Source organism: Podarcis cretensis (genome assembly GCF_951804945.1).
Source record: "Podarcis cretensis genome assembly, chromosome: 8".
In the NCBI taxonomy this organism is placed as follows: Eukaryota; Metazoa; Chordata; class Lepidosauria; order Squamata; family Lacertidae; genus Podarcis; species Podarcis cretensis.
Genome location: NC_137177.1, coordinates 12,395,042 through 12,422,855, shown reverse-complemented (window position 1 = coordinate 12,422,855; position 27,814 = coordinate 12,395,042). Strand labels below are relative to the sequence as shown.

Here is a 27,814-nt window from a genome sequence, read left to right as displayed (position 1 = left end):
TTCCTGAGCCAACGCTTCAGCATCAAACCCAACCAGTCTTTGCCCCGCCCACCCTGCTCTGTGATGTCATTGGGACTCATAGATTTCTAAGGAAAGGACGGAGCCAGCAGCTGCCCAGCCCACTTGGGGTGCAACAAACCAGTCCCTCCATGTGAAGGTGGTGATGGATGGGCCCAGCTTCTCCTTTCCCTCTTAAGCGGTCAGTTTCCTTCTTGCTGTTTGTGGGTAGCCAGGGGATATCCTGAGTGGTTATTTCCTTATAGTGTGCACAAACACAAGAATTCTCATGACACAAAACCACTCTGAAGCGGATGTTGCGGCTCCTCAGCTCTTGCAGTGTTGATTCTAATAGCTCAGAGCAGAGGAGAACACCTCACACAGGGCTGTGACCACTGTTGTTTTACTATGAAGGTGCCCATATTCATGCCTGAGGCCCTAAAAAAACCGACATCAGCACCAAATATCTGAAAAACAGCCGCTTTCTCTACAGACACTCTTGGGTGTTAAGATTGTCAGAGGTGAGGGGTGAGGGTCCCTGGACAGTTTTGCCGCCCTCAGAAGTTCAGGGGGTGGCAGGCCCAGGAGAGGGCTTTCTTTGTGGTAGCCCCTCAGCTGCAGAATTCCCTCCCCACAAAGGTGAATCTGCCACCTTAGTTATGTACAGTGGTACCTCGGGTTAAGAACTTAATTCGTTCCGGAGGTCAGTTCTTAACCTGAAACTGTTCTTAACCTGAAGTACCACTTTAGCTAATGGGGCTTCCCGCTGCCGCTGCACCACCGCAGCACGATTTCTGTTATCATCCTGAAGCAAAGTTTTTAACCTGAGGTACTATTTCTGGGTTAGCCAGGTCTGTAACCTGAAGCGTCTGTAACCCGAGGTACCATTGTAGTTTTTGTTGAATGCTAAATATGCAAATATTTGCCCTGGCTGTTGACATCTGAGCTATATAGATTTGGATCCACCCTAGTATCTCGATTGTCAGATGTTTTAAACCTTTTAATGCTCTGTTTTCTAATCACTGTACTGTTGTTGTCAAATTGTTGTAACCTGCCCTAGGATCTCCTGGTGAAGAGTGTGTGAGAAGGCATAAAAGTATTAGTAATCATCATAGCAACAATATCATATTTTATCTTGTTAAGTTGCTTTGATATTTTCTTTTTTGCAAAAACAACAAATGTAAACAACAGCAGCAATAAGGCTACCCCCATCTTGCAGAGGCCCAGCTTACCTCAGCCAGAAGTTGGACATTTAAGTTTCTCCATTCCCATACTTTTCCAGCAGAGATTCAGCAGGCATCCTTGCTTTTCACTTGCTTTTCAGGTGTCTCTTGGAGGCTTTTTAAAAAAAAATGCCCACAGGTCTATGCAGTTGTTCAAAAGTTTTATTTCATTTTAACGATCTTTTGGTATTGCTTTTTAAGTTTTCTCTTTGCAGTACACCTCCCTGATGTCTTACGAGAGGGTGATACTTTCATAAACAAGATAAACAAAAAGACGTATTGCAAGCCCAGTTTTGAAAAATGACTCCAAGAGTGAGCATCCCAGAAGAGATACCTCAGAAAAGAGTCTCCGCCCCGCCCTCTCCCCGCAATATCTCCCACCCTATTTGCTAGAATGGCCTCCCCAAGTAGACCCACCCTTACACCCACTTTCTTAAGGTTTAGGTGCTAAGTTAGGGTGCTTCCATTTGGGCATATTGGCAGAACACGGATTTTCAGAGCTGATGGGATATTCATATCGCATTCCTGTAATCACTGTTTTATCTGGGGTTTCTCATTGTTATGCTGCTTCTGTCATTTTTATGATTTCTCTTTTAAGCTTCTAAATCTATTGTTATGGTGATTGTCCCGTGCTCTTTTTTTTATGATGATAATGTTATTTATTATGTTGCCTTACAGTGATTGTTCTGTGTTTTTAGCGTGAGCCGCTTTGGGAATGTTAGCTTGAAATGGGAAATGGGCTATAAATATTTGAAATGATATATAAATACAAAACAGTCCCTTGTCACCAACCAGTGGCCCAATACATTAACAGGGCTGCTTCCGCTAGTCCATGTTGGTTGATCCCTGCTAATGCTTGTGATTTTATTTAATTCACCGTTGCTGCGCCGACAGATGACACAGGAACCTTCGGATTTGTCAGCCGCTCTGATTAGCTTTTCTTGTGTAACAGGGTGGGAATAAAAATAGCTTAAACAAATAACTAAACAAATAAATGGTAGGCTTTCTAGGCAAAGGGTCCAGCTGGAGTAAGTGCCTCATGTTATCTCTTCCTCCTCTGTCTCTGTCTCTCTGTCCTGGAAAGCTTCCCACAGTTTTCTTGGCTTAGTTGACTTTGCACAGATAATGGTATAAAGTTCTTACTGTTATTTCGAAGGAGAATTTAATACATTTGTGCCTTATCTAGCCTGGCTAGGACAAATGCAGTTCCCACATGGTTATTCTCAAGGTTATAGCAACAACCAAGTTACCTTGTACTTTATAATACTTGAAATAAATGGAAGGAAGTTTCAGTGGTGGTAGGCTGGTAATCGCAGCAACGAAACTCTCATGCTCTCAGGGAGAGGGTCATACAGACCCCCCCAGGTTTCCCTATTTTCCAGGGACAGTCCTGGATTTACAGAAGTCGTCCCATTTTCTGATTTTATCCCAGAATGTCCTGCTTTCCCTTAGGACATCTCTATTTTCACCAGAGAAATGTTGGATGGTATGGAGTTATGCGACCCCCCCTCCCCCTGCAAGCCAAGGAGATAAGTAACTGTGCACCCTTTAGAAGACATCTGAAGGCAGCCCTGTATAGGGAAGTTTGTGAATGTTTAATGTTTTATTATGTTTTTTATATATGTTGGAAACCACCCAGAGTGGTTGGGGCAGATGGGTGGGGTATAAATCTTGTTGTTGTTGTTGTTGTTGTTGTTGTTGTTGTTGTTGTTAAATAGGATGTCCCAATTTTCACTGGAGAAATCTTGGAAGGTATGGGCTGATGCATGTATCTCCACACCCCAAAATTTCTCACACTGCTCTTAGCCCAAGATGGTTGGCATCCAATCCAATCCATCTTAAAACTAGGGTCACATATGTACCATTAACTGTGTGACCTACAGACCTTAACTCACTTTAAGTCCACTTATACCCACACTGTAAGAGTGAAGTAAAAAGCAAAGGTTTGGTCTCATGCCCAGTGAGTGAGCAGCCATATATTTACCCAGTCCAGGAGTGAATTACCTGAGTAACCTCTGAAGGCTGCAACCCCCATACACACATTACCTGGGAGTAAGTCTCACTGAACCCAGTGAGGCTTACTTCTGAGTAGACATGCACAGGACTACACTGAAAAAACATGGAACTTTGTCTACATACGTGTGCCAGCTATTATTTAAGTTTAGCCAACTGCGTGGTGTTCTCTTCGCTGTTACTTGAATTACGATGTTGGCCAGCACAGTCTCCTTTGCTTGCATGAGTAGCAGAGAATCTACAGTAGCCTCCTGTGTGGAAGGAGCCCAAGGTTTCCAGCTGGCTGCTTGGTTTTCAAATGCCAGCCTGCTTGTATTTTGCTGCTCATGAAAATGAGCCCTTCTACATAAGACCAAGGCCACGTTCACTCCCTACACTAAAAGCCCTATGCTACCACTTTAAACAGTCATGGCTTCCAGCAAAGAATTGTAGGGGGAAGAACATAAGCTCCAACATTTCTCCAATGAAAATAGGGACGGTCCTAAGGGAAAGCAGGACCTTCTGGAATGAAATCAGAAACCGGGACGGCTTCTGTAAGTCTTAGAAAATAAGGACACTTGGAGGGTCTGGAAGAATTCCAGGTTGGCTAAAGGTGCGGAAAGAGCTGTTAGGAGACCCCTATTCCCCTCACAGAGCAACAATTCCCAGAGTTCCCTGCAAAAAGGGATTAGTTGTAAACAACTCTGGGAATGATATCTCCGTGAGGGGAACAGGGGCCTAACAACCCTCAACACTCTTAACAGACTACAGCTCCCAGGATTCTTTGGGGGGAAGCAATGATATATCCATGAGAGGAATAGGAGGTCTTCTAGCAATTCCCAATGCCCTTAACAAACTACAGCTCCCAAAATTCTTTGGTGGATGTCATGACCTTGTAAAGTGGTACCATAGCGCTTTCATCTTATGGTGTGAATGGCCCCCACTATGGCATCTAATACAGCAGGAGTAGCCGATTTGACGCCCTCCACATGTTGCTGGACTTTAATTCTCATCCCTGACCACTGGCCATGTTAACTGATGGGTGCTGGAGGCTGACAACATCTGGAGGGTACCACACTGACTATCCCTATATAACACAGCAATCTCCTTCCCACGGTAGCCAACCAGGCAACTCCAGAAAGCCCACAGCCAGGGCCTGATGGCAACAGTCTTCTCTCATTAGTATTCAGTGTAGGGTACCAGATGCAAAAGATGACAGAGCGCCAGCTTGTCTTGCATGACAAGCTACACCTGCTCAAATTCCCTCTTTGAACATGAACAACTTGCCCCTTCTGCATGACAAGTGACACCCTTTTCAACGCAGTTATTGCTGGCGCAGGAGCACCATTTCGCTTCGTATCTGGCTGCTCCAGCCATGATTGGTTCCTTTCGCTTGTTGGGTTCCCTGCTTTTGCCACTCTCTCTGCTCTCTAAACCTGCCCCCCCCCTCCTGCCTCAGAACCCCTTTCCTGGTCTGCACCTAGCCTGGCATGCTGCAGGTAAATGAATCTCCTTCAAGAGCCACAGAGGGGAGTGACTAGTTAGCAGGGTGGGCAGGTGGCAAACCTTCTGCACAACTGCTACGACTACAGGAGCCTTTTCCGTTTTTGTATCTGGTCACCCTGGCTGCTACTAGGAGGAGGGCTGTAGATCTGTTGCAGGCAGGTTCCACGGTTCAATCCCTGACAGCTCCAGGTAGAACTGGGAAAGATCCTTGCCTGAAATCCTAGCCAGTCAGTGTAGACCAGGAATGAGGAACCTACAACCCTCCTGGGGTTGCCTGACTACAACTCCCATCACCCCCTGACCGTTGGCTATGCTACCTGAGGGGAATTGGAGTCCAACAATATCCAGAGGGCCGCAGGTTCTCCCTACTGGTGTAGACAACACTGAATTATACCATACTGATGTAACTCGGTATAACGCAGCTCCCTATGTACAAGCCTTCTCCTCCCAAGAAGGGATGGGTGGTTTACACAGGTGTGGGTTCATTTGTGTATCTATGTACACATGCCAGAACCATTTCACTCACAATGTACTATGCAGGGGGGGCACTGTGAGGGTTGTGGCAGCTAGACTGGTAACACCGGTCCTGAAAGACCTACATTAGCTCCCAGTACGTTTCCAAGTACAATTCAAAGTATTGGTGTTGACCTTTAAAGCCCTAAATGGCCTCAGCCCAGTATACCTGAAGGAGCATCTCCACCCATATCATTCTGCCTGGACACTGAGGTCCAGCACCGAGGGCCTTCTGGCAGTTCCCTCACTGCGAGAAGCAAAGCTACAGGGAACCAGGCCGGGGGCCTTCTTGGTAGTGGCGCCCTCCCTATGGAGCGCCCTCCCATCAGATGTAAAAGAGATAAACAACTACCTGACTTTTAGAAGACATCTGAAGGCAGCCCCATTTAGGGAAGTTTTTAATGTGTGACATTTTAATGTACAGTAATACCTTGGGCTAAGTACTTAATTCATTCCGGAGGGCCATTCTTAACCTGAAACTGTTCTTACAGGTACCACTGTATTTTTTATCTTTGTTGGAAGCCACCCAGAGTGGCTGGGAAACCCAGCCAGATGGCGGGGTACAAATAAATTATTATTATTATTATTATTATTATTATTATTATTATTATTTACCTATTGGGGCACGGAGTGAAGTGACTTGGATTCCTGGCTTGGTCAAAGTTTGCATCCCACCTAGAGCATCTGGGTGCAAAAGGGGAGAGAGTTCTTGTGCCCTGAATAGTTCTGATGAAGAGGGGATTTCAGAAGGGAGAGCTTGCTGTGCATGCTTAAACCTGCTGAAGTTTCCTCTACTATGCAGCTACTCAAGGTGCCAAAGTCCTGTCTCCTTTTGCACCCGGGCAAGCTAATTAAGTGGTACACGGCCTCTGAACATGGGAACTCCAAATAACTGTTGTTGGTAAGAACCACAGACAGACCCAGACCCATCCCAGCCAGCAGCCATCACCTCATCTGGGGACAAAACAGTCCTTGAACGAGGAGTGGGGGGAAGCTGTGGACGTTCGGATGCCGTTACGACTCCAACTCCCATCAGTTCTAGCCAGCATGGCTGTCCAGGACCGGGGCAATACTGTATCTTTGAAACATAAATTACATTTCTTAACGTTCCTAAGCTAGCACAGCTTTGCTTGTTTCCATAGTGCCTCTGTCCATTACAGAAAGCTCCTTTTACTCTAGGACTCGCAGTGGGACAACCCTTTGGCCACTGAAGAGTCTGAATTGAACCATTCAGTGACGCAGATCTAGATCAGGGGTAAAAAAGTCATGCCTGGGGTCCAAATGCAGCACTCCAGGCCTCTCTGTTTGGGCCTTGGGACCAGGGCCGGCCCACTTATGAGGCAAAGTGAAGCGACTGCCTCAGGTGGCAGGATCCACGGGGGCAGCAGATCTCAATGCAGATCTTCATTCCCCCCTTGTTCCTGACGTAGATCTTCACTCCTTCCCTTGTGGGGAGGAGGGGAAGCATTTTGTGGTTCACATCAGGTGCCAAAATATCTTGGTCCGGACTTGCTCAGGACTCTTTGCAGGTCACATGGCTCACATCCCTACTCCCCGCCAGACCCCACCCCTCACTGGCCTGCTTCACCCCTTGGGTCTATTTGTCTGTCTGGAATGTGTCCTTGAACTGTGATAGTGCCTCTTGCAGGAGAGAGGTGTCCGAGCTTGTGTAGAAATTAAGTCTACTGTACGAAGGAAAAATGTGCACCCGCTCCTCTTTTGTCTCTGAACCTGCCCATCATGGCCATGTGGCCCTGGGAAGGTTCCCTAGAAGAGAATATGGCCCAATAGAGGGCTTTAACTATAGAGGCGCTAGGGACCAGACTGTACCACTCTGCTGAGAATCAGGGGAGCTCTCCGTTTAATACAGAAGCACAGCCCATTTGTGACTTTTCAGCCGCAATGGGCTTACATTACTTTCTAGAACACGACTCCCTTGTTGCACATATGATGGAGGGGAACGCATTTCTGTAAAATGAACATGTGAAACACACTAATGCTTTAAAAAAAGAAAAGAAAAAGCGTTCGTTCGCCTGAAGACTGTTTTGGCACGTCCAGTGTTCAGTATGAGAGAAAAAAATCGCACCAAGGTCATTCTTAAGAGTCTTTGTGATCCGGCTGCTGTAAAGGTTGGGAAGGAAATGTCGACTCTGAACGTTTATGTTGTGCGAGACTGGGGCCAGTTTTACTTTCATTTCTGCACAGCTGCGGACTTTGTTCTCCAAAGCAAAGAAAACACTTGAGGGGAAAACCTTTGTGTGATGTGCGTGCATGAAGAGTCAGGTTGCGCAAAAACTTCAGCAGCTTCCCTGCGGCAAGCGAGGCCAAAGGTCCAAGTGGAAATTCCCCAGGTGGAGAAACCCGATCTTTCACATCGCTTCAGGGGTCTGAGTCTTGCCAAGATCTCAGCATCTCAAGCCTTGAGATTCGATCACAGATTCTGCCCCCCACCACGCAAATTTATTCTGCTCTGTTAATCTCACTGCTCTTTGCCCAGTTTTCTTGAGAGGGGCTGTCATAATCAGACCCCCTGCCCTTTCCTGGAGGAGGGGATTCCGGGCCTGTCTGCTTGCTCTGCTATGCGAAGGCTGCGTCTGCGAAAGTTAAACGGGCAAACAAAGCAATTTGTTACGAGGGTTCGGTTCCGAAACGTGTCCTCCCGCCCCATCTCCAACAGGCCCACCCCACCAGGGGAATTATTATAGACTGCCAAAAAATTAACAGCCTGCAGTTACAAGAAGTCGTAGACTTTGCGTCGTCCTCCCACCACTCCGTAATTTCCTATGCGGAGAACAGCCGCCTGATCCGGTTACGGGTGACACCATCGGACTCTCCTGGTGTGCGCGCGTGGGGGGGGGGCTCCCCAAATTCTCAGACTAATCATGCCCACCCCTAAGATTTAGCTCCTTCTCCTGTCGGCCGGTTGCGAAAGTTGTGGTTGGCCGCAAGAATAGGAGAGGGAACTTTCACCCACCGCAGCCACCTTTGCGCTCTGGTGGCGCGACTATCTTCCCCCGCGTCTGCAAGAACTTAGAATTTAGAATTGCGCCTTCGGTTAGGGACGCGCCAGCAGACCAGCTCCAGCACTGTTGCGCCGGCGGGTGAGTCGGTGCTGGGGCAAAGAGAGACGCAGCGCGCCCTGCCCCGCTACCTTTCACTTCCCGGCTGCCTTCTCTACCTCATCCCCGCCCCTTGCCCCCCCCACCTCCTTTCCTGTCGCACTTTCTTTGTGCCTTTTGTGCTTGAACTTCTTTACACCCCGACGGCTCTCTGTGCGTGCGCGTCGACGGAGCTGCGTCTTCAGTTCCTCAACTGGCCGCTCCGGTTTAGTTTGTTATTAACTTCTTCCCCCACCCCTTTGGCGCGGGCAAACAAGTACAGAGACGCCTCTCGGTCTCGTGGGGGGAGAAACACAGAGAGAGAGAGGGGAAGAGAGAGGTTGGTGCTTGGTGCGCAGGGGAAGCAGAGGTTGGGGAGACGGTTTGTTTCGGGGGTGCAGCCAGAGCGCCCCACTTCCTTCTTCTGTTAAGCGCGGCCGGTTTCCCACGCGCGGGTGCGAGGCTGCTAACGCGGTGGCTTTCTCGCTTCTTTTTTCTTTAAGAGCGAACCAGGAAACGGAGGAGGGAACTTTCTCATTACCCAAAACAGAAGGCAAGCAGGCAGCAGGGCGATGATGGCGCAGTTTCAACAGAAGCTCTTCTGGCTGGTGACGGCTGGCCTGGCTGTGACCCTGCGCACCAGCCAGGCAGGTGAGTCGAATGGCACAGCACTCTCGAAAACAAGGAGCCGGTGCGGAATTCACTTTGTTGGCCCACCTTTTAAAACTGCCCCGTGCTCCTCCTGCCCCTTTGCTTTGGGAGGCCAGGGTGGTACGGCGGGTGCTTGGCATGCAGAAGGTAGGGGGGTGTTAATCCCCGGAATCTCCATTTAAAAGGATCAGAAAGTGGTTGATGGGATGTACATGCCTCAGACCCCAGAGAGCTGCTGCCAGTAGGAGTGGGCAGCGCTGAGTGAGATGGACACATATGTAGCAGCTTGACATTTTGCAGGCAAAACCTTTTGATTGCTTCCTGTTAACTGAGCATTCAGTCTGCAAGTATTATTCCACACTGCAGTTTTGGGAAACTGGACTTGTTGCACAAGAGCATTAATCTCATTTTAAGTTGTACAACCTGAATTTGCCGGTGGGTAACCAAATCCAGCATGGAAACAGCGAGCGCCTGGAAGCTTTTCTGGCTCGATTTCTGCATTTCACATTGTTGCCGAAGGCCTTGTGAGAAAGAGCTGGCAATCTTCTTTCCCACTCTCACGAAGCTTTAGTTCTGCTTCTGTGTGGTAAGACCAGTTGGGCTGGGAGATCTTGTAAGGCAGGGGAAGAGCCAGTCCACCCCAGAATCGGCATCGAAAACAGAGTTTGTAATTAATGAGAGGATGGCGAGAGGATGGACAAGAAGTGTTTTGTTGAGCCAGCTGTATGGTCACCTACACACTGCAGCCAACACACTAATGCGTCACGGCGCACAGTTTGGAAATCTCCCGTGTAGTGGCCAGGAGACTTAACACACACAGCATACCTTTACAGCACATTCAAAGCACTATTTCCCCTGAAGAACCCTGGGAAACGTCGTTTGTTAAGGGTGCTGGGAATTGTAGTTCTGTAAGGGGCAAACTACCATTCCCAGGATTCTGTTGTGGTGGCGGGCAGGGAAAAGGCCTTTGAGTGTGTTTTAGAGGTATGGTGTGTGTGCAGATTGTGTTACGACTCAGAAAAGTCCACTTGATAATAATAATAATAATAATAATAATAATAATAATAATAATAATATTTATATACCCATAAACTCTTTTGACTGCCTTTGACAAGCCAGCCACTGTTACCACCCTCTCTAGAAATTTGGGGGTCACTTTCCTTGCAGGATTGTTGTAAAGATTACAACTGGTTGCAAATGCTAAATATTCCTGAAAGAGATTTTTGGGCTCAGGCCTGCTTGAGTGCTTGTAGACATGTGTGGGCTGGCTTTGGGTTCTTGGAGAACGGATCTAGGAAGTGAATGCAGAGTCAGGCCATCTGTCTGTCTGTCTCAGTATTACTCATGCTGACTAGCAGCAGCAACTGTCCACACTTTCTACAGGGGTCTTCTCTCTCTGCCTGACTTTTGAGATACCTGCAACCTTTTGCATTCAAAATGCCTTCTTAGCCACAAGCTGTGACCACATCTTTTCATAGAAGGTGCTCTGTGCATGCTTGTTTTGCCCCCTGGGTTGTGTCAAGGGCCTATGGGACAAGTTCTGAGGTTGAGCCTCCGCAGTCAGTAAGATTAGGAGGCAGTGTGGTGTAGTGGTTAGAGTGTCGAACTAGGATCTGGGAGAGACCAGGTGTTCAAATGCCCACCTGGCCATGAAGCTCACTGGGTGTCCTTGGGTCAGTCACTTGCTGCCTCTCAGGCTAACCTACCTCACAGGGTTGTTGTGGACATTAGAGGAGAACGGGGAGAAACATGTATGCCACTGTGAGCTCCTTTGAGAAAAAGGGTGGGAGAGAAATGCAATAAATTAATAAAAAAGATATGGTTTGGCGAAAGGGACACAAAGATGTAGAAATGTTTGTATATATATAAACAAACATTTTCCTTCCTAACTGAAAGCACTAATCAAGGCTGCTTAAGACATTTAAAGGTTTCAGTTTCAGTATATATCTCAAGCATGAAGTTTCTTGGGGGCAAAGTGTTGACAGTTAAAAACCTAAGCAGAAAAACAAGCAGAAAATCAGCAATTGAGGCTGCTCAATATATTTAAATGTTAGTTTCATGATGATGATGATGATGATTTTAAATTTGTACACCACCCTTCAGCCAAAGATCTCAGGGTGGTTCAAAGCACAGAAATACAAAACGAAAACACATAATAAAGACCAGAACAAATCCATAACCCCTCCCCAACCAAAATGAAGGACACAAAAAGCTTTTCAGTGTAGAACAAAAATTGAATGAAAAATGGCCTTTAGCAACAAACAAATAAACCAAGAAAGGAGCTGACCAAACTTCATGGGGCAAGGAGTTCCATAATCTCCCTCTCACCCCTTGTATCCAGACGCATTTCGACCCTAGGTGGGACAGAAGGAACCACCTCTCCTTCCTACCTTAAGAGAGCAGGAAGGATGACACAGAAGGAAGTCCACACCAGACATTTAAATGACTTGTTATGCTCCCCCACCCCACCTCAAAGGAACTTGGGAACTGTAGTTTGTTGCAGGGACTGAAAGTCTTTAGGAGACCCTCACAGATCCACAATCAACTACAGTTCCCAGGATTCTTTGGGGGAAGCCTAGGCTTAGATTCGCCACCCCCAAATGTACAAGGATTACATAACATAATCTCTTCTTCGTGTGCCTTATCCACGAAAGGTCCGGAGAGTGTCAACACAAGAAGGGGCCTTTTCTGCAGTGGCTCCCGTTTATGAAATTCTCTCCCGGGGTGCTTTGCCTGGTGCCTTCATTATACACATTTAGGCACCAGGCAAAAATGTTCATCTTCAACCAGGCCTGTGGCTGACTGACATGCCCTTTTAAACGTGCTGTGGAACAGAGGACTATTGGTTTGTTTCTGTTCTTATTTTTGACATGTATTTTGTTTTGTTTTGTATTGTATTGTAATTTTGTGTTGTGGGTGCTGGAGCTGATCTACGCAACGAGCTTGGGGGACCCATTGGCTCAGAGTGTGGGTGGCAGCCTCTATCTCACGCCATCCCCTCTTTTATAATTCCAGAGGTCTCCATCGTCCTTCACAGCGACCAGGAGGGTCCTGTCCTTGAGGGCGGGAACGTGACTATGGAGTGCCTGGGCAATGAAGGAGAGGAGATGAGCGGATTCACTTTCCAGAAATACAGCAAGGTGAGGATAACTTCCAGATGTACGTAATTGCAAGGCAAAGCAGCGAGGAGGGAGATGGGCAGCTTGCTCAATAGGGGGCGCTGTGCTGCAGTTGTGGAACATTTGGTTGCAAATACAGTCATACCTCATGTTACGTTTGCTTCGTGATACGTTTTTTCAGGTTGCGTCCCGCGGTGACCTGGAAGTACTGGGAAGGGTTACTTCCGGGTTTCGCCGCTCACGCATGCGCAGACATGCAAAATGAGGTCATGTGCATGCGCAGAAGCGGCAAATCACAACCTGTGCATGCGCAGACGTGCCACTGCGGGTTGCATTCTATTCTTGTTGCGAACGGGCCTCCGGAACGGATCCCGTTTGCAACCAGAGGTACCACTGTAGTACAACGGGCAGCACCCAGAGGGGTGTCCAAAGTTATTTCCTAAATTCAAGTGTGCGTGCTGTTGCTTTTCGGCATCCAAAGTGGGCCCCATCCACACACAGCGGAGGAGCAATGCAAGTAGGACAAGTGGCTGAAAGATTTGCAGAAGTGGAATGTTGTTGTTTGGAAAAAGCCTAGGGCAGGAGATGGGGAAATCCCAGGGCAGCACAAGGGAGGCTGAGCATGCCCTGTGCCGCGGCTGCCGAATGCTGACTCACTTGTGGCTGGAGACAGAGATAGAAAAAAAGAAACCATAATAATGGAATGTAGCAGACAGGCTCCTGATCAGCAGAACTCCATTCTGCAACACCCCCCTTTTGGACTTTGTAACAGCCAGGTCTTTTTCTCAGGGAATCTGGGAGTGGGGTTGTGTTAGCTATCCTAGAAATGCAGAATTGGAAGGGGCCCCATGGGCCATCTAGTCCAACTCCCTGCAATACAGGGATAATGATCCTGACCTGATAATTCTCAGTACTACTTCACCATGCTAAAGTTCCCAGGATTCTTTGGGGCACAAGACCAGTATAAAAGGCAACATTCTAGATAGCTCAGTCGGTAGAGCAGGGGACTCTTCATCTCCGAGTCGTGGGTTTGAGTCCCATGCTGGGCAAAAGATTCCTGCAATGAAGGGGGGTGGATTAGATGACCTCAGGGTCCCTTCCAATTCTACATTTCGGTGGTTCTTATGTGGGCAGGACCCTTTTGCTAGGCCTCAGTGTGAGAGCCAGTGTGGTGTAGTGGTTAAGAGCGGTAGTCACGTAATCTGGGGAACCAGGTTCGCGTCTCCGCTCCTCCACATGCAGCTGCTGGGTGACCTTGGGCCAGTCACACTTCTTTGAAGTCTCTCAGCCCCACTCACCTCACAGAGTGTTTGTTGTGGGGGAGGAAGGGAAAGGAGATTGTTAGCCGCTTTGAGACTCCTGAAGGGGAGTGAAAGGCGGGATATCAAATCCAAACTCTTCTTCTTCTTCTTCTCAGGTGGGCAAGTTTCAGGTAACTCAGCCTAACTTCATGTGGTGGGTAGCATGTAAATTGGGGGTGGGGAATGGCAGAGAGAGAGAGAGAGAGAAAAGGGCGACAGAACGGAAGCGAAACAAAGGGATGGCCCCACTTATCTGATGTCACCTACATTGGGCTCCAGCCCTACCGTCTGCCAATGTCTACTCTGCCCCCAACCCCAAAGGATTGCCCCAAATGTAATGTAGCCTCTGACAGCTGCCCATCTCTGACTCAGGCAAGAACAAGCTAAGGACAGAGATTGGTAACTAAGGCTGAGCACACACTATACATTTGAAGCACGTTTCCCATCCCTGCAAAGATTCCCGAGAACGATAGTTTACCCCTTGTGGTGCTGCAATTCCCTGCACCCTTAGCAAACTACAGTTCCCAGGATTTGGGTGGGGTTGTTTTCTGAGGGGGTGCGGTTTGAATGTGTGGTGTGTGCAGCCTTACTAGTCAGGATTTGGTAGGATAAGAACCATGTGATAGTACAGTATGGACAAGTATATTTCAGAATTGGTCTGGACCCAGTTTTGTTGTAGCAACATCCCTCACGGAACTTGAGAAATTGTACATTTGCAATGCGGCTGGTAATCACTTGCCCCAGAATCCATACTCCTCTTTGAACGACGGTTCTCCCCTACCCACATAGCTGTCAACTTTTCCCTTTTCTTGCAAGGAATCCTATTTGGAATAAGGGAATTTCCCTTAAAAAAAGGAAAAAGTTGACAGCTATGCCTACCCAGCCCACTCAAGTCTCTTGGTTCGCAGCCCCTATAGTGAAACAGGTTTGTTGTGTGAACATGCTGTTCATGAGGAGGAAAGGTCTTTAAAGAAAGGCTTTGCTAAACCCAAGCTGCTCACACGCAGACTTCAATGAAGAGTTCTGGAGGAGGTACTTTATGACAGGTGTTTTGTTGACTGGAGAGGGAATGGGAGGCTGCTCTTAAGCAGGATTGGGAGGAGATGGGAGAAATGGGGAGGCCACAGCTCAGGATTAGGGAGTGTCCGGGGAAAACAATAATCAAGGCCACCAAGTGGCCACTAGGGGGCACTGTTCCCAGGAAGTAGAACCATGCCCTTGCAGCTGCTGGGAGTCAAGATGGCAGCAATTAGAGCAGGGATTGGGAGCCTTTGGTCCTCTAGATGCTGTGGGATGACAACTCTCTTATTTCCTGACTGCCTGTTGGCCATGCTGGCTGGGGCTGATGTGAGCTGGAGTCTAACATGATCTAGAAGGCCACAGATTCGGCATACATGGCAGGAACACTGTTAGAATTCCTGCTCCGTGATTACAGTCATGGGATTGTTGTCTTTCACATGACGGTGTATATTTTGACTCCACAGAGTGGAAAGTGATGGAGACAGGATGTTTGTGTTACTGTGTTCCGTGAAGTGGGACTATTGTCCTTTGTTTTTTCTCTTTGCTGTATGATGCTAGAGAGAGAGGGAGCCATGTTGCAGTGCTCCGTGTTTATATGTAAATAAAGTAGATTAGCCAAAATGCTGAGTTGCTGAGGTCTGTTATGCAAGCTGCGAAGACTCTGCAGATCCCTAAGTGTGCCGATGTCTGTTGGCAGCAGTCGCTGTGATGTTCAGGCTGAAGAAAGCTTTTGAAGCTCCCGAACGATCGACCAGGAGGGAGAGAACATGCCAGTTGGGCATGTGTCTCTGCCAGGGTCCTACTTAAGTGTAAGACAAGCTCCTGACAACTAAAGGCCAACTAAAGGAACCTTATTTTTGGCTCCCTTTGCTTCCTCGCTCAACCGCGGTGCAGCTGCTCCGATTGCCGTGTGCCACCCTAGGCTCCAAACGCAACACTTAACAATGGTCAGGTCTCCAACCAAAACGCCTTAACGTTCACTGAACGGCCCCAGGGTGCATTGAAGCCCATGTCGGTGTGGCTTGAGTGGGGTGGTGCTCGGAAGGGGACTTGCACCGCCACCAGTTGGCATTTCAGGTAGCGCCACCTTGCAGAGGGCATTGACTAATGCGAGGCATTCTTCTCCCTGCTGCAGTGGCTCCACTCCTGGATCTCCCTCGACAAAGCCAGCGAGATGCGCTGCTGGTTTTATGACGTCAGCGTCAGCTACGATGACGGCCGCCTCCAGCTGACCATCAGTGGACTGAAATCTTGGCACGCCGGACCCTACCGCTGCGCCGGCTCCAACAGCACCAACAATGCCTCTGTCTCCAATGAGCTGGACCTGCAGATGGAATGTACGTGGGAAAGTTTCTTCTTTCCTCTGGCTCCTAGTGGGTGATGGAGAAATAGCAGGTGGGGAGGATTAGCGGGCTGCCTTTGCAACTGGTCTTTGGCAATCTGTAGGTAACTGGCAGGAGTGTAACCTCTTGCAGGGACTGTTGGTGCCAGCCCTTCCCTCGCTCCCTTAGCCACACACACCCCAGCTGTGGCCATGGCCTTTCTTTATGGAAGAGTAATAAAGAAGAGCACTCCTGAGCACCAACAAAGTGCTTTCTAAATTATCCTGAGCCCGTGCAACCTGTCAACACACATTTAGAATATGAACACCACCAGCACTTCTCTCCTTAGGACACAGGAAACGCTTAGCCCTCTTTTGACGGCATCCTGAGCCCATAAAATATATCAAAACTTCTTCTTCTTCTTCTTCTTCTTCTTCTTCATGATCGTTTACATCACAGACGTTGTTATTATTTTATTATTACTTATTAAATTTGTATACTGCCCTATCTATACCTGTGGATCTCAGGGCAGTTCAAAACATAAAATCACAATATTATATATTCATTCAGACCGTATATTCATTCATATATATATATATATTCATTCAGACCACAATATAAGAAAAACACAAAATACATCATAAAAATGACAATGAAATCAACACAACACATCTTAAAGGGGCATTAGATGTCAATCAACCCAAGACCTGGTTGAAGAGGAACGCTTTTGCGTGGCACCTAAAAGTGCATTATGAAGGCGCCCGTCTCGGCCTCCCTGGGGAGGGCTTTCCACAAATGAGGAGCCACCGCAGAAAAGGCCCATTCTCGTGGTGCCACCCTCTAGACTTCTCGAGGAGGAGGCACACGAAGAAGGGGCTCGGAGGATGATCTTGGGGTCTGCGTAGGTTCATATGGAGAGAGGTAGTCCTTGGGGTATTGCTGTCCTGAGCTGTTTAAGGCTTTATAGGTCAAAACCAGCACTTTGATCTTGACCGGAAACTAATTGGTAGACGGTGCAAGTTGGAGCAGTATTGTTGAACTCCAATCCCCCATCAGATTACTTGCCCCCCATATAATGCCCACTCAACTACTTCGATCTGTGGAAATGACACATTTACAAGTGCCACATGACGTTCTGCACTTGCAAGGAGCTGATCCTTCGGTGTGGCGTCACCTGCCCTTTGGGACTCCCTGCCCACTGATGGCAGGTGACTTCATTGGGCTGCTTTTGGTGCCTGCCGACAACGTTTTGCTGAATCGAGCGCATCCAGACATGTAGATTTGGCGTGCATTTTAATACGCTGATTTTATTTCCACTGTGCATATTTTTTAAACTGCTGATCTTAAATACAGAAAAGAATTAAGCCAGCTTGTTTTTAAATATCTGGTTTTTATTGGCAATCCTCCTGCATGTTTTATGCAAACCACTGACGAGCTTTTGATGATTAAGTGGTACGGAAATCCTCTTTGAATAAAATCAGCCCCATCCGGCGTGGTCAGTGATGATGAGAGGTGATGAGCCCAACAACATCTGGAGTGCCACAGGTTCCCGAACTTTGGCTTACTGCGATACCCTTGTGCCACAGCGAGAGTCTGTGCTGGTGCTCTGTGCCTGCTTGATTTAACCACGGACTGGTGCATATGTGTGCGGGTTTGCAAATTCTACAAACTTTGGTCCCAACGGAACAGTAAAGGCAGCGGCTCATTACCCACGTTCTGTATTTCCGGGCACGCATGACCTGTCATCAAATGACAGCACATACTGAAGATCAAGCCTTCAGTCATTTTCTGCATGGGCCGTCGCAGCTCTTAATGGAATGGGGAAGCCTTTTAAAAGTTGTCTCTCACAATCTAAAACATCTCTCTGGGGAATATCCCTGCAGCAGACTTTTTAAAAAACAAACAAACAAACATCACCTTCTTCCCAGGGAATCCTGGGAAACGTAGTTCCGCAAGGCTTCATTAGCAGCACCCTCGTTAAAGAGAAATTCCTAGGATTGAACTGGGCAGGAGGCATAGGAAGTTAAAGTGGACCTAAAACCTATCTTACGCAACTGTTTTAAAGCATTTTGATTTAGCTACTCACTTTCACGATTACTTGGTACTTTTTTTCTTTTGTTGTATGCTGCTGCCCTGGTAGTGTTTGCTTGTTTGTTTGTTTAATGCCACATTGGCATATACAGAGTTTTTATATGTAGATTCTATCAGCAAAGCTCAATCAGCACAAACTCTCGTTTTGCATAACTTGCACCTAAAACTCAGTAAAGAAGGGGTGAGGAAGTAACTAAAAATATCAAGAAAGGAAGGGGAGCGAGAGGGGACGACGACAACGAAAGAAAGGCACATTTGCTTAAGCCTCTCCTCCTGCTCATATTATTTTGCTAGGGAAAAATGAAAGATTTAAAAGGTTAACCAGGCTTGGAATTCCTAGGTTTATGCCTTCATATAAAAGTTCCTTGAACCCGGTCAGGCTGGAGATATTTATAGCAAATACTTTGAAATTGTGGTTATGGAATATTAACAACAACAACAACAATGATAAAATATCAATAATGTGTCAATATAAGCCCTGATATTTATTATTTATTTTGTTGAATGTTTATTCATTTTGTTAAATCTGTGTTCCACCCTTCATTCAAAGACCACAACATATATTAACTTTTAAAAAATGTTTAGCGGTTTAAACCAATCAATCAACACAGGTTACTTGTTTACTCAGCAGCAATAGGATCTAGGTGATAAAAACCCAGGGATGGCATTATAATGATGATGATGAAGATGGTGATGATTACTATTACTATTATTAAAATCTCTCTCCTGCTCCAGATCTGCACAGCATCCTCCTTGCTCGCACGAACACCTGGTGTGGGACAGTAGGAGATTCTGTCACGATGCTTGAAGGCAGCGACTTGCACCTTCGGTGCTCTGCAGGTGCTTCAAAGCCCCCGCTCTACGAATGGACCCGAGAGGTGAGAAGACCTTTAGCACTTTAAAGCAGGGCCAGGGAATCTATCTCTGCCAAGGCCCACTGGCCCACAGACCAGTTACTTATGTGTTATAAAAGTCATGTTGCAACGCGTAAGAAAAATAGCACAGGGCTGGTTGCCAGGTGGAGAGTGGCGCGGCGACGAAGCTGCCAGCACCTTCGCAAAGCTAAGCGGGCTCCGATAAGGTTTCAGATTGGATGGGCGACTGCGCGTTGAGATTCCTGCATTGGGGTGGGCGGGCTAGATTACCCTCAGCTCTACAACTCTGTGGCCCCTTGAACCCTTGGCTGTTCCTATTGGGATCCAAGTGGACGCTTAGCCAAGAACGTGCGGTTGGGGCAGGGCAGGGGGCTTAATGTAGGGGAGGGGAGTGCCTGGGCACATGGGCCAAAGTAAAACACTGAATGTTGGGAGCCAGCTAGTTTCTCACTCAAAAACTGTGGAGAAAAGTGCCTGAAGATTTTGCCTCATATCTCAGGTTTTGTAAATTCTGCAAACTTTTTTTTTAAAAAAAAGATTAAAGGCTGGCAATTACGATTTCTATGTTGGGGGGGGGGCGCAATTGCCAGCTGCACACATATAGATGGCCATGCCTCAGCCTTTCTTTGTTGAGTAGGAAAGCGCCTCGTAAGGATGGTCAGCCTGTCAGAAGCTGCTTTCGCACCCAGGCATTTAAAGCACGTAGCTTCCCCCAAGGAATCCTGAGAAGGCATAGTTTGCCCCCCTTCCCAGAGCTACAGTTCCCAGCACCTTGAGTGAACTACGGTTCCCAGGATTCTCTGGGAGGGATCCATGTGTTTTAAAAATATGGTGTGTCGGGGGGGGGGGGGGGATGCAGCCAGACATGTCCGGAAAGAACAGGGAGAAATGGATGCATGAAGCATGTGCAAGGACACATGTCCCCTTCCTGGGTTTAAGCCCTCGCATGTTCCCTTAAAATGCTTGAATGGGACTCAGAGCTATACTAGAACTAGCCCTGAAGAGGGAGCTGAAATGGCACACTATATTGGAGAATATAGTTTATATATATATATATATATATATATATATATATATATATATGTAAAGGTAAAGGTACCCCTGCCCGTACGGGCCAGTCTTGACAGACTCTGGGGTTGTGCGCCCATCTCACTTAAGAGGCCAGGGGCCAGCGCTGTCCGGAGACACTTCCGGGTCACGTGGCCAGCGTGACATCGCTGCTCTGGCCAGAGTCAGAGCCAGAGCCAGAGCCAGAGCCACACACGGAAACGCCGTTTACCTTCCCGCTGGTAAGCGGTCCCTATTTATCTACTTGCACCCGGAGGTGCTTTCGAACTGCTAGGTTGGCAGGCGCTGGGACCGAGCAGCGGGAGCGCACCCCGCCGCAGGGATTCGAACCGCCGACCTTTCGATCGGCAAGCCCTAGGCGCTGAGGCTTTAACCCACAGCATATTAATAAAAAGTTTGTTGAGGTTGATGCACCCTGTTGGGTTTTGTCCTAGGTAAACAGTGTGGCTACTTAGCAACCCTGGAGAAAGGAGTCATTTCCCCCCACTAAAAGTGGACTTGCAGTATCCTGACCCCTCTGTGCTTGGAAGAACCTACCCGCACTTTCATTCCAAGGCAGTCCAATGAGATTTTCACCCCACAGGGAAGGAAGGGACCCCCCAGCCCCAACCCTCCAATACATACGTCAAATGTTTGCCCCTTTTCTTCACAGACAGGGCATTTCCTGGAATCTGCACCCCCCCCCCCCCCGCACACACCATCATTCACTGCTGCTGAGGCAATGTTTGTCAAAAACCCAAGTCCATTGTCTTTTTCCGCCCTCGCCTTATTTGCACTTCCATAGTTTGATGATGACGATGGAGAGTGCTATTAAAGCCATTGTGCGAACGCAGGGGAGAGCATTTCAAGGTGAAACCGGCTTCTTGTCCAAACACAGTGGCTTTCCACCTGTGAATTTTGCTCCTTCGTAGTCACCTCAGCTCCCCCTTGGCCCTGTGCCCATGTTAGCATTGTGAGGTAAAACACAGATCCAGGAAGCCTGTGTTTACCTCATCGTCATAACGTCCTCACAGGGTGAGGAGAAAAGTGTGGGTCGTACATATTTGGGGATTCGAAGATGGATCCCCAAATGTGCTCGGCCAACATTTCCCCCCTCACTTTGCGATTTGGGGCGGGGGGGGGGGGCGAGTCCAGTAAGCAGACATTTTGTGCTGAGGGAAGCTGAAGGGGAATGATACACTCCTTCTTAGAAAGACAAAAGGGCTGTCTCAGTTAAATCCTACTCAGGCTGGGCCTAAAGTTAGTCACGTCCATTGTTTTCAGTGGGTCTACTCTGGCTGCAACCCAAACTTCTACGTCATCATTCTCTGCCCCTCATCTACTAGGGCGTCTGGCTCCTCAGGGATATCCCAGCCCCTAAAACTATTACACACACCCTCAAAGTAAAAAAACGCACACTAATTTCAGGAAATTTAATTGCGGAAGAGGGGGCGGGGGACGAGTGCAGGCAGTATTTGACTCAGGTGTTCCCAGTGTTGTTAAAGGGTGTGTGTCAACGAATGTAAAGATGCTGCAGTAACTGATAGGCAAGTTAATCTTTATTTTTTGTTGTTGTTTTGTTTAAATAGAATAACTTTATAAACCTATTGCACGCGACTAGGATTTAGGTTTTCACTGTTTAGCATCTGCTTCTCTTGCCGTGCCTAGTTCAGTGCTGAGTTTGCAAATGGCTGGAGGCTTGGATCTTTTAAAAAGTGCTCATAATTTTAATAGGGGTTTCCCCCCCCCTTCCCTGTGCCCCCTCTTGCAGGGAGACGACTGGGTTCTGGTCTCCAGCGACTTGACACTTTCCAAGGTGAACCGGGAGCAAGCTGGGACCTACACTTGCCGGGCGCAACACCCCACCTTGCCCCAGCTGACCAAGAGCAAGTCGATCCATCTGTACGTGGAGGGGAGCGAGCGCGGATTCACCCTCGGTGAGAACAGCCCTTCGCCTTTACCCACAGAGCCCTGCCCGAGCCCACGTTTCAGAGGGTGAACCCCAGGCACCCCATCGCCCTGGGCTGTGCCACCCGCTTTCTTTCTGAAGGCAGCCAGCACCTTCATCGTCAGGGACCGTCTTCAGTCTCTACCCCCCCAAGTCCTCTTTCTCAAAGAATCATAGAATTGCAGAGCGGGAAGGGCATGGAAATTCCTGAGATGCAGGAATTCTACCTTTACTAATCCAGTAGCATCACAAACTGCTACAACCATAGCCCAGTCCCAAATGCGTCTGTAGGTTCAAGGGGGCTTCGTCCCAGTCAGTATGCACAGGACATGGGCAAAGGCATGTCTGCTAACAGGACCATTGGTAGCTGCTAGGCCACAAAAATAAACTGAGCCTCCATGTTTGCAGCTGTAGCTAGTTTCCCCAACACACAGACACAGAAAGTGTGGTTTCTAAGAGGAGTCCACACATGTCACCAACCTGCAAAAGCAGGTTCAAAGGCATGGGCAGAATAATGTCGAGGTGGACATTGTTGTTGTTGTTGTTAGTTTTTTTCTGGGGGGAAACTCACCAAGAAGTTTGTTTGTTTGTTGGGGGCCCAGTCACAGTGCCACACACCCCGCCCCAGGCAGTGGCTAAATGTAACATGTGATTAATAAACTCAAGCAGTCAATGATCAGGATTAGAAAGGGCCACAAATTTATGTGATGATTGATTTTTTTTTTTTTGGCTCAGGCATTGGGTGTAGGCATTCCAGCCTCCAGACAAAAAAAAATCATTATTTAATTTTTAAAAGGTACAGGAACTCAGTTCCCCTGAGTTCCTGCTAAAAAACAGCAACCTTGGTGATGATGCTTACTACTACTACAAGTCCCCTCATCCCTGACTGTTGACCTTGCTGGCTAGGGCTGATGGGAATTGGAGTCCACCCCCATCCAGACAACCACACCTTCCCTGTCCTCCTTTTCTAAAGGGCTGCTGGTCAGAGGCAGCAACACGTCTGAATGCCAGCCTCTGGCAACTGCAGGAGAGGAGGGTGAGTGCCCCACGTCCTGCTTACCACTTTGCCACGGGCACCTGATTCACTACCAATAACCACTGGCCTGATCCAGCAGGCCTCTTCTTGCACCCTCCGCTGAAGGTGCTGACCTGGCTTGCCTTTGTCGTGTCTGCCTTGTTCCCTGCAGAGTCCGTGCTGTCCCTTAGCACCCCAATGCTGGCCCTGGCTGTGGCATTGCCTGCAGTGCTGCTACTGCTGGTGATCTTGGTCTTTGCCTTCCTGATCCCCCGGCATCGGGCAGCTGCCAAGAAGAAAGCCGGCCTGTGAGTACTTTGCGGGGTTGTATTGCTGGGGGAGCTTAATGGTCTGCTGTAACCCTGCTGCAGTGGGTGGGTGGGGTGTTAAAGGGACCCCTGACCATTAGGTCCAGTCGTGACTGACTCTGGGGTTGCGGCGCTCATCTCGCTTTACTGGCCAAGAGAGCCGGCATACAGCTTCCGGGTCATGTGGCCAGCATGACTAAGCTGCTTTTGGCGAACCAGAGCAGCGCACGGAAATGCCGTTTACCTACCTGCCGGTAGGTTTACCTATTTATCTACTTGCACTTTGACGTGCTTTCGAACTGCTAGGTTGGCAGGAGCAGGAACTGAGCAACGGGAGCTCACCCCGTCACGGGGATTCGAACCGCCGACCTTCTGATCGGCAAGTCCTAGGCTCTGTGGTTTAACCCACAGCGCCACCCGTGTCCCTGGGTGGGGTGTTACTTCACTGTTAAAACAGGAGCAGGGAACAGATCAGGCTGAGAGGGTCAAATGTAGCAGCCAACCAGCCATCTCTCTCTCTCTCTCTCTCTCTCTCTCTCTCTCTCTCTCTCTGGTACCTGGGGTTTTCCATCTCCTTAGCCAGATCCTTCTCCCCAGGCTTCCTCAAATACTTGCACCCCAAGTATTTGTGCATGGGTGGAATGTGTCCTTGATTTCTGTAACACCTCTTGTTTGTCTCTATATAGTGAACAGAGAGGGGTTTGTGTGTATGAAACCTTTACACACTATGAAAGGGGAGCTTTTACTTTTGTAGCTCCACCCACTTTTGCCTCTGGCCCCACCCATCTCTGGTGTGCAGTCCCCCCAGGAGGAAGGAAATGTGGCCCTCAGGCTGAGAAAGGACAGCTCAAGCATCTTCCTCTGTTCCTGGCTGTGCAGATAATCCAGTTGCAACCCAAACGGTGGTGGTTTAATTCTTCCTTCCTTGGGGCCTCTTGCGATTAATTGGTTCCATTAATATACACGTACGGACGAACCTGTACATGTAGAATGAGCCTGAAAGATGAACCTCCTCCACTGGACTTTTGTGTCAGTCTATGGCAGCTTAATTTATTTTTTTTAAAAAGAAAGAAAGAAAGAAAACGTTTTGCACTCTTATTCAAGTGATGGAGAAAATGAAACCCGAATGCTATTGTCCACCTTTGTCTTTCCAGGGAAGACTCCGGCCAGCGTACCCCAATTTACAAAGGCAGCCTGGAGTCTGTGCCTTCCTCCGTTGGAGATACACATCCCTTGGTGATGTAATAAAGAAGACACAGGTCAGCAGAAGTGCAAAGGATGTCTGACGCCATCCCCTTTCCTGTCCATTCCCTTCCTTTAATGCAAAGGTCCAATGTCCTGGAGGGGCAGGTGTTTGCCTGTTTTTGATGACTCCTCAGTTCGGAATTCCGTAGGGGATCTAGAAAGCAGCGCAAAATCTGGGGTCCTCCTGAGAATATTTGCAGCAGTCAGCCTCTTGGTCATTTATCAAGGGCAATCTGTCATGGCATCCGTAAGTAACAGCTGTGCAAATGCTCCCCCATGTGGACACAGGAGGGTAATGCAGGCACAGGTTTCAGGGAAGGGTGAAGTAGGAATGGCTGAATCGGCCCGGTTTGGTTTCCTGTCGTTCTGCCGCCCTGCTCCTGAATTTCCCCCTTTTCCATTTCTGCTAAAACACTTTTTTTTTAAAAAAAAGAAGCCCACATGAAATTCATATGCATTTTCAGTATTATTCCTCTGGATATACATATTTTTGTGTAGGCTTAACTCTTCATGTGTACCTTTGGGAAGCGTTGAAGTCAACTGCGTGAAAAATGTGGAGAAATTCGCTTTGCGTATTGGTTTGGAAATTGCATGTCTACCCTAATCTCCAATTTAAAGACCAGTTGGCCGGCCCTACTATTAGGGTGAGGCAGTCACATTGGGCAGCAGCTGCTGGGAGGTGGGGCAGCAGCAAGGGGTCAGAGCTTTGTGTGCCACACAACACCCCCACCCTCGACCCACTAAGCCACCCTGCTGCCCTGAGGTGTGATAAGAGGACACCATCCCGTTGTCAGCATTGAAGTAAAGTTCAGTTTCCAGTCCAGTTAGTTCTGTACTTGGCAATGGGAAGACACCTTGTTGTTCGTCTCAGGTAGTTAAAACATCTCAGGCCTGTCCTCCTGAGTATAGCTTGGGCATACAGATATAGCGGATCGTGCCCTGTTCTTTCTCCCTCTCCACTGCCCCAAATCTGCCTCCTGAGGTGCTCACCTCAGCTCGTCTCACACGAGGACTGCTTCATCCATGCGTGATTAGCGGCACTTGCCAGAAATCCCCCCCCCCTTATTTCTGTAGAACCGTTAAAATATACAGAAACCTTCACCTCATATGCAGCTGTACTAAGATGGATGCTGCAAGCAGCCCAATCCGTAACAGCGACTTTAGCTTAAAAGACGTGCACTCACTTACCACGTTGCTACTTAAAATATCACTTCCTTGGGGTACCTTTCCTTACCCTCCAGCTCTGGTTTAAATATTTAAGCAGCTGACTGGATGCAGCTGAAGAAACAGATCCAGAATAATAGGAGAACCGGAGATGTAATGAAGGACTGCTCAAAATTAGGGGAGTCACTGTAGAGATGGGGGAAGAGGTCTATAGCAACACATGGCTGTCATTGACTATTTTCATTCTCAAGCCTTGTGTGAGTGGCAGGACCAGAGCTATTTTTTTTTAATGGGGAGGGGGTTAAAAGAAAAAAAGGTGCCAGTATTTTTACCTTGATAGAAATGTTGTAGGTCCCAGCATAAAATGGCTACTGTGGACAGCAAGAAAGAGAAGCCGCTAATTTGTACTGGTCATAAAAGAAACACCATCACAAAAGAAACCCACACTTCTTTTTGTCCTGCTTCTTTTCCCCTGGGGGAAAACTGCTCTTTAGTGCTCAGTCAGAGCAATTGGCAGTTCAGATTTCCCTTGGATTGCTGTTTGTTCTGAATCGCTAAAGAGCGGGTTTTCCCTCAGGAAGGAGCGAGGCGAGAGGGAAACCTCTTGGGCCTGTGTGCTTTCTAAGCATGCCACAAAGGAAAGTGTGTGTGAGCCCCATGTGGCCCCCTAAGGGAGAATGCCCTATTTGCCTGCAGTTGGTTGCTGCGTTCCATTGGAGAGGGGAGGTGCCACTCAAAGTGGGGTGGAACTGTGCCAATGCTGTGGCTCAGCCCACAGTCATAAAATTTCACAACATCCTCAGCTCTTTTTTTTTCTTTTCTCCCAGGGTGAAATGGATCTCCCTCCTTTCCTTTGTCACTTTCAAGATCCAGCTTCTTCGGAAACTATGGGATGGTGGGGATGCTAACAATGTACAGCGGTTGTTTTTGTGTATATGTTTGGGGCAGTCATTGAGTTTTGGGGTTTTTTTGGAAGGAGGGAGGTTGGAGCTATCGAGACCAAAAATGTAAGGGGCGATGGTGACGCTGAAGTGTGTATGAATCCCCCCTCCCCTTTCTGAGTTACTTGCTCTTTGTCTGCAGTTCTCCCCTTCTTGAGGTTGAGATGTTCTTTTCTGCCAGCGGACTGCTTTTCAACCTCTTGCTTGTCCTCACAAGTGTTAGCCCCTTCCGGTTCAGAGGGACGCATGCTGCCTCGGAAAGCGGTTTTGCTTCTGGTCGATTGGCGAGAGTTATGCTCAGAGCCACTGCAGAAGATCTGTGCCCTGCGGGATTTAAAAACAAATAAACCTGGCCCCTTTGCGCCAGAACTTGGCCCCTAGTTCCCCACAGACTGTTTTGCTTGCCGAGAGGGAAAACCGGCACAAGAGTGTGGCTGAAATTTTTTTTAAGATCCCACCCAGGACAGGAACGTCCTGGGCCCCTTGGGGAGGAAAGGCATGGTATAAATTATATATGTAATATAATATTAAGCTAAGTTTAACCACTTTCTAAAATCCCCAGGCAGCAAAGAGGGGCTCCCCTCATTTCTTCCTTCCGAGAGCTCTCATCTTGGGGGCACCTGCCATTGCTGTTTCTTTATCTCTTTCCGCAGCAGACTCTGGATTTCTGCCTGACGCTGCAAAGAGCAAGGCTAAATAATTAGTAGTCACTTTGTTCCTGTAGTGATTGTTGAGGAGTTCTCCCACTTTGGGGGAGGGAGGGGGGTTCTGCTCCTTGCTTCGAAACGTAACCCCCACTCAGGGTTCCTTGGGGTCCTTCCTTTCCGTGCCTTCCTTGGCCTCCGCTGCAGTCCTGCACCAAAACGCGCAGAGCCTTCTCGCTCGAGCTCTGTGCTAGTTCCGAGACCAGGAAGTGGCAAGATGTGCCTTGGAATTTCAGTTGTTCCTCGCTATTATTTTCATGCTAACACGTGGGGGATGGGTTGTAAAGAGGAGTGAGTGTTATATCATGCTTGTCTCTGCAGCACGCAGTTTAAATATCCCCCTATCCGGCACTTCCTTTCATCAAAATAAAAAATAACAAAATCTTGCAACGGTGGCTGTTTGGAGCGTGCGGCGCCGGGGTCCCCCCCCCCCTCCTTTTATCACCAGTGTTCTCCATGGGACCCAGGGGGGATATAAACCAAGCCAAGCCACGGACGGGCACGGCTTCTCACCACTTCTTCCAGAACCGGAGCCATAAAAGGCCTCTCTTGGAAATTAAGTCCTTGTAAAAACACCACCATCCCCTGTGTCTGCATATAGGTCAGAGGCGGAGGCTGTACATCACGCAAAATCGGCAGTCAACGCCTTCACCCTGGGCAAAGGGTGAGCAGGATGGTGCAGTGGCTGCAGCTTTAAGAAACCAACCTGCAGCCGGCTTTCTGTGGTTGTACGA

The 27,814-nt window shown here is 48.3% G+C and overlaps 1 protein-coding gene across 3 annotated transcripts; it reads left to right on the top strand.

The window, feature by feature from the left end:
• Nucleotides 1–75: 75 nt before the first annotated feature.
• On the top strand, nucleotides 76–27,470 carry LOC307221281 (basal cell adhesion molecule-like). Of its 3 annotated transcripts, none has more exons than XM_079985706.1 (9): nucleotides 76–199; nucleotides 8,833–8,980; nucleotides 11,996–12,120; nucleotides 15,556–15,757; nucleotides 18,569–18,711; nucleotides 21,527–21,692; nucleotides 22,891–23,026; nucleotides 24,181–24,285; nucleotides 26,263–27,470. In XM_079985706.1, the coding sequence occupies exons 2-8, from the start codon at nucleotides 8,902–8,904 to the stop codon at nucleotides 24,269–24,271; spliced, it is 942 nt and encodes a 313-aa protein (XP_079841832.1). In that variant the 5' UTR covers nucleotides 76–199; nucleotides 8,833–8,901; the 3' UTR covers nucleotides 24,272–24,285; nucleotides 26,263–27,470. The 3 variants fall into 3 exon arrangements, with proteins under 3 accessions (XP_079841832.1, XP_079841834.1, XP_079841833.1); XM_079985708.1 differs by lacking the exon at nucleotides 76–199 and adding an exon at nucleotides 8,509–8,673; XM_079985707.1 differs by lacking the exon at nucleotides 76–199 and adding an exon at nucleotides 8,521–8,669 and having other exon boundaries at nucleotides 8,835–8,980.
• Nucleotides 27,471–27,814: the final 344 nt, after the last annotated feature.

Excerpts from the sequence above, each read along its gene's own strand:
- LOC307221281 (XM_079985706.1), top strand. The coding sequence starts at position 8,902 with ATGATGGCGCAGTTTCAACAGAAGCTCTTCTGGCTGGTGACGGCTGGC. Across the intron at positions 15,758-18,568 it reads GCTGGACCTGCAGATGGAAT|ATCTGCACAGCATCCTCCTT; the intron begins GTACGTGGGAAA and ends CTCCTGCTCCAG. Across the intron at positions 18,712-21,526 it reads TCTACGAATGGACCCGAGAG|GGAGACGACTGGGTTCTGGT; the intron begins GTGAGAAGACCT and ends CCCCTCTTGCAG.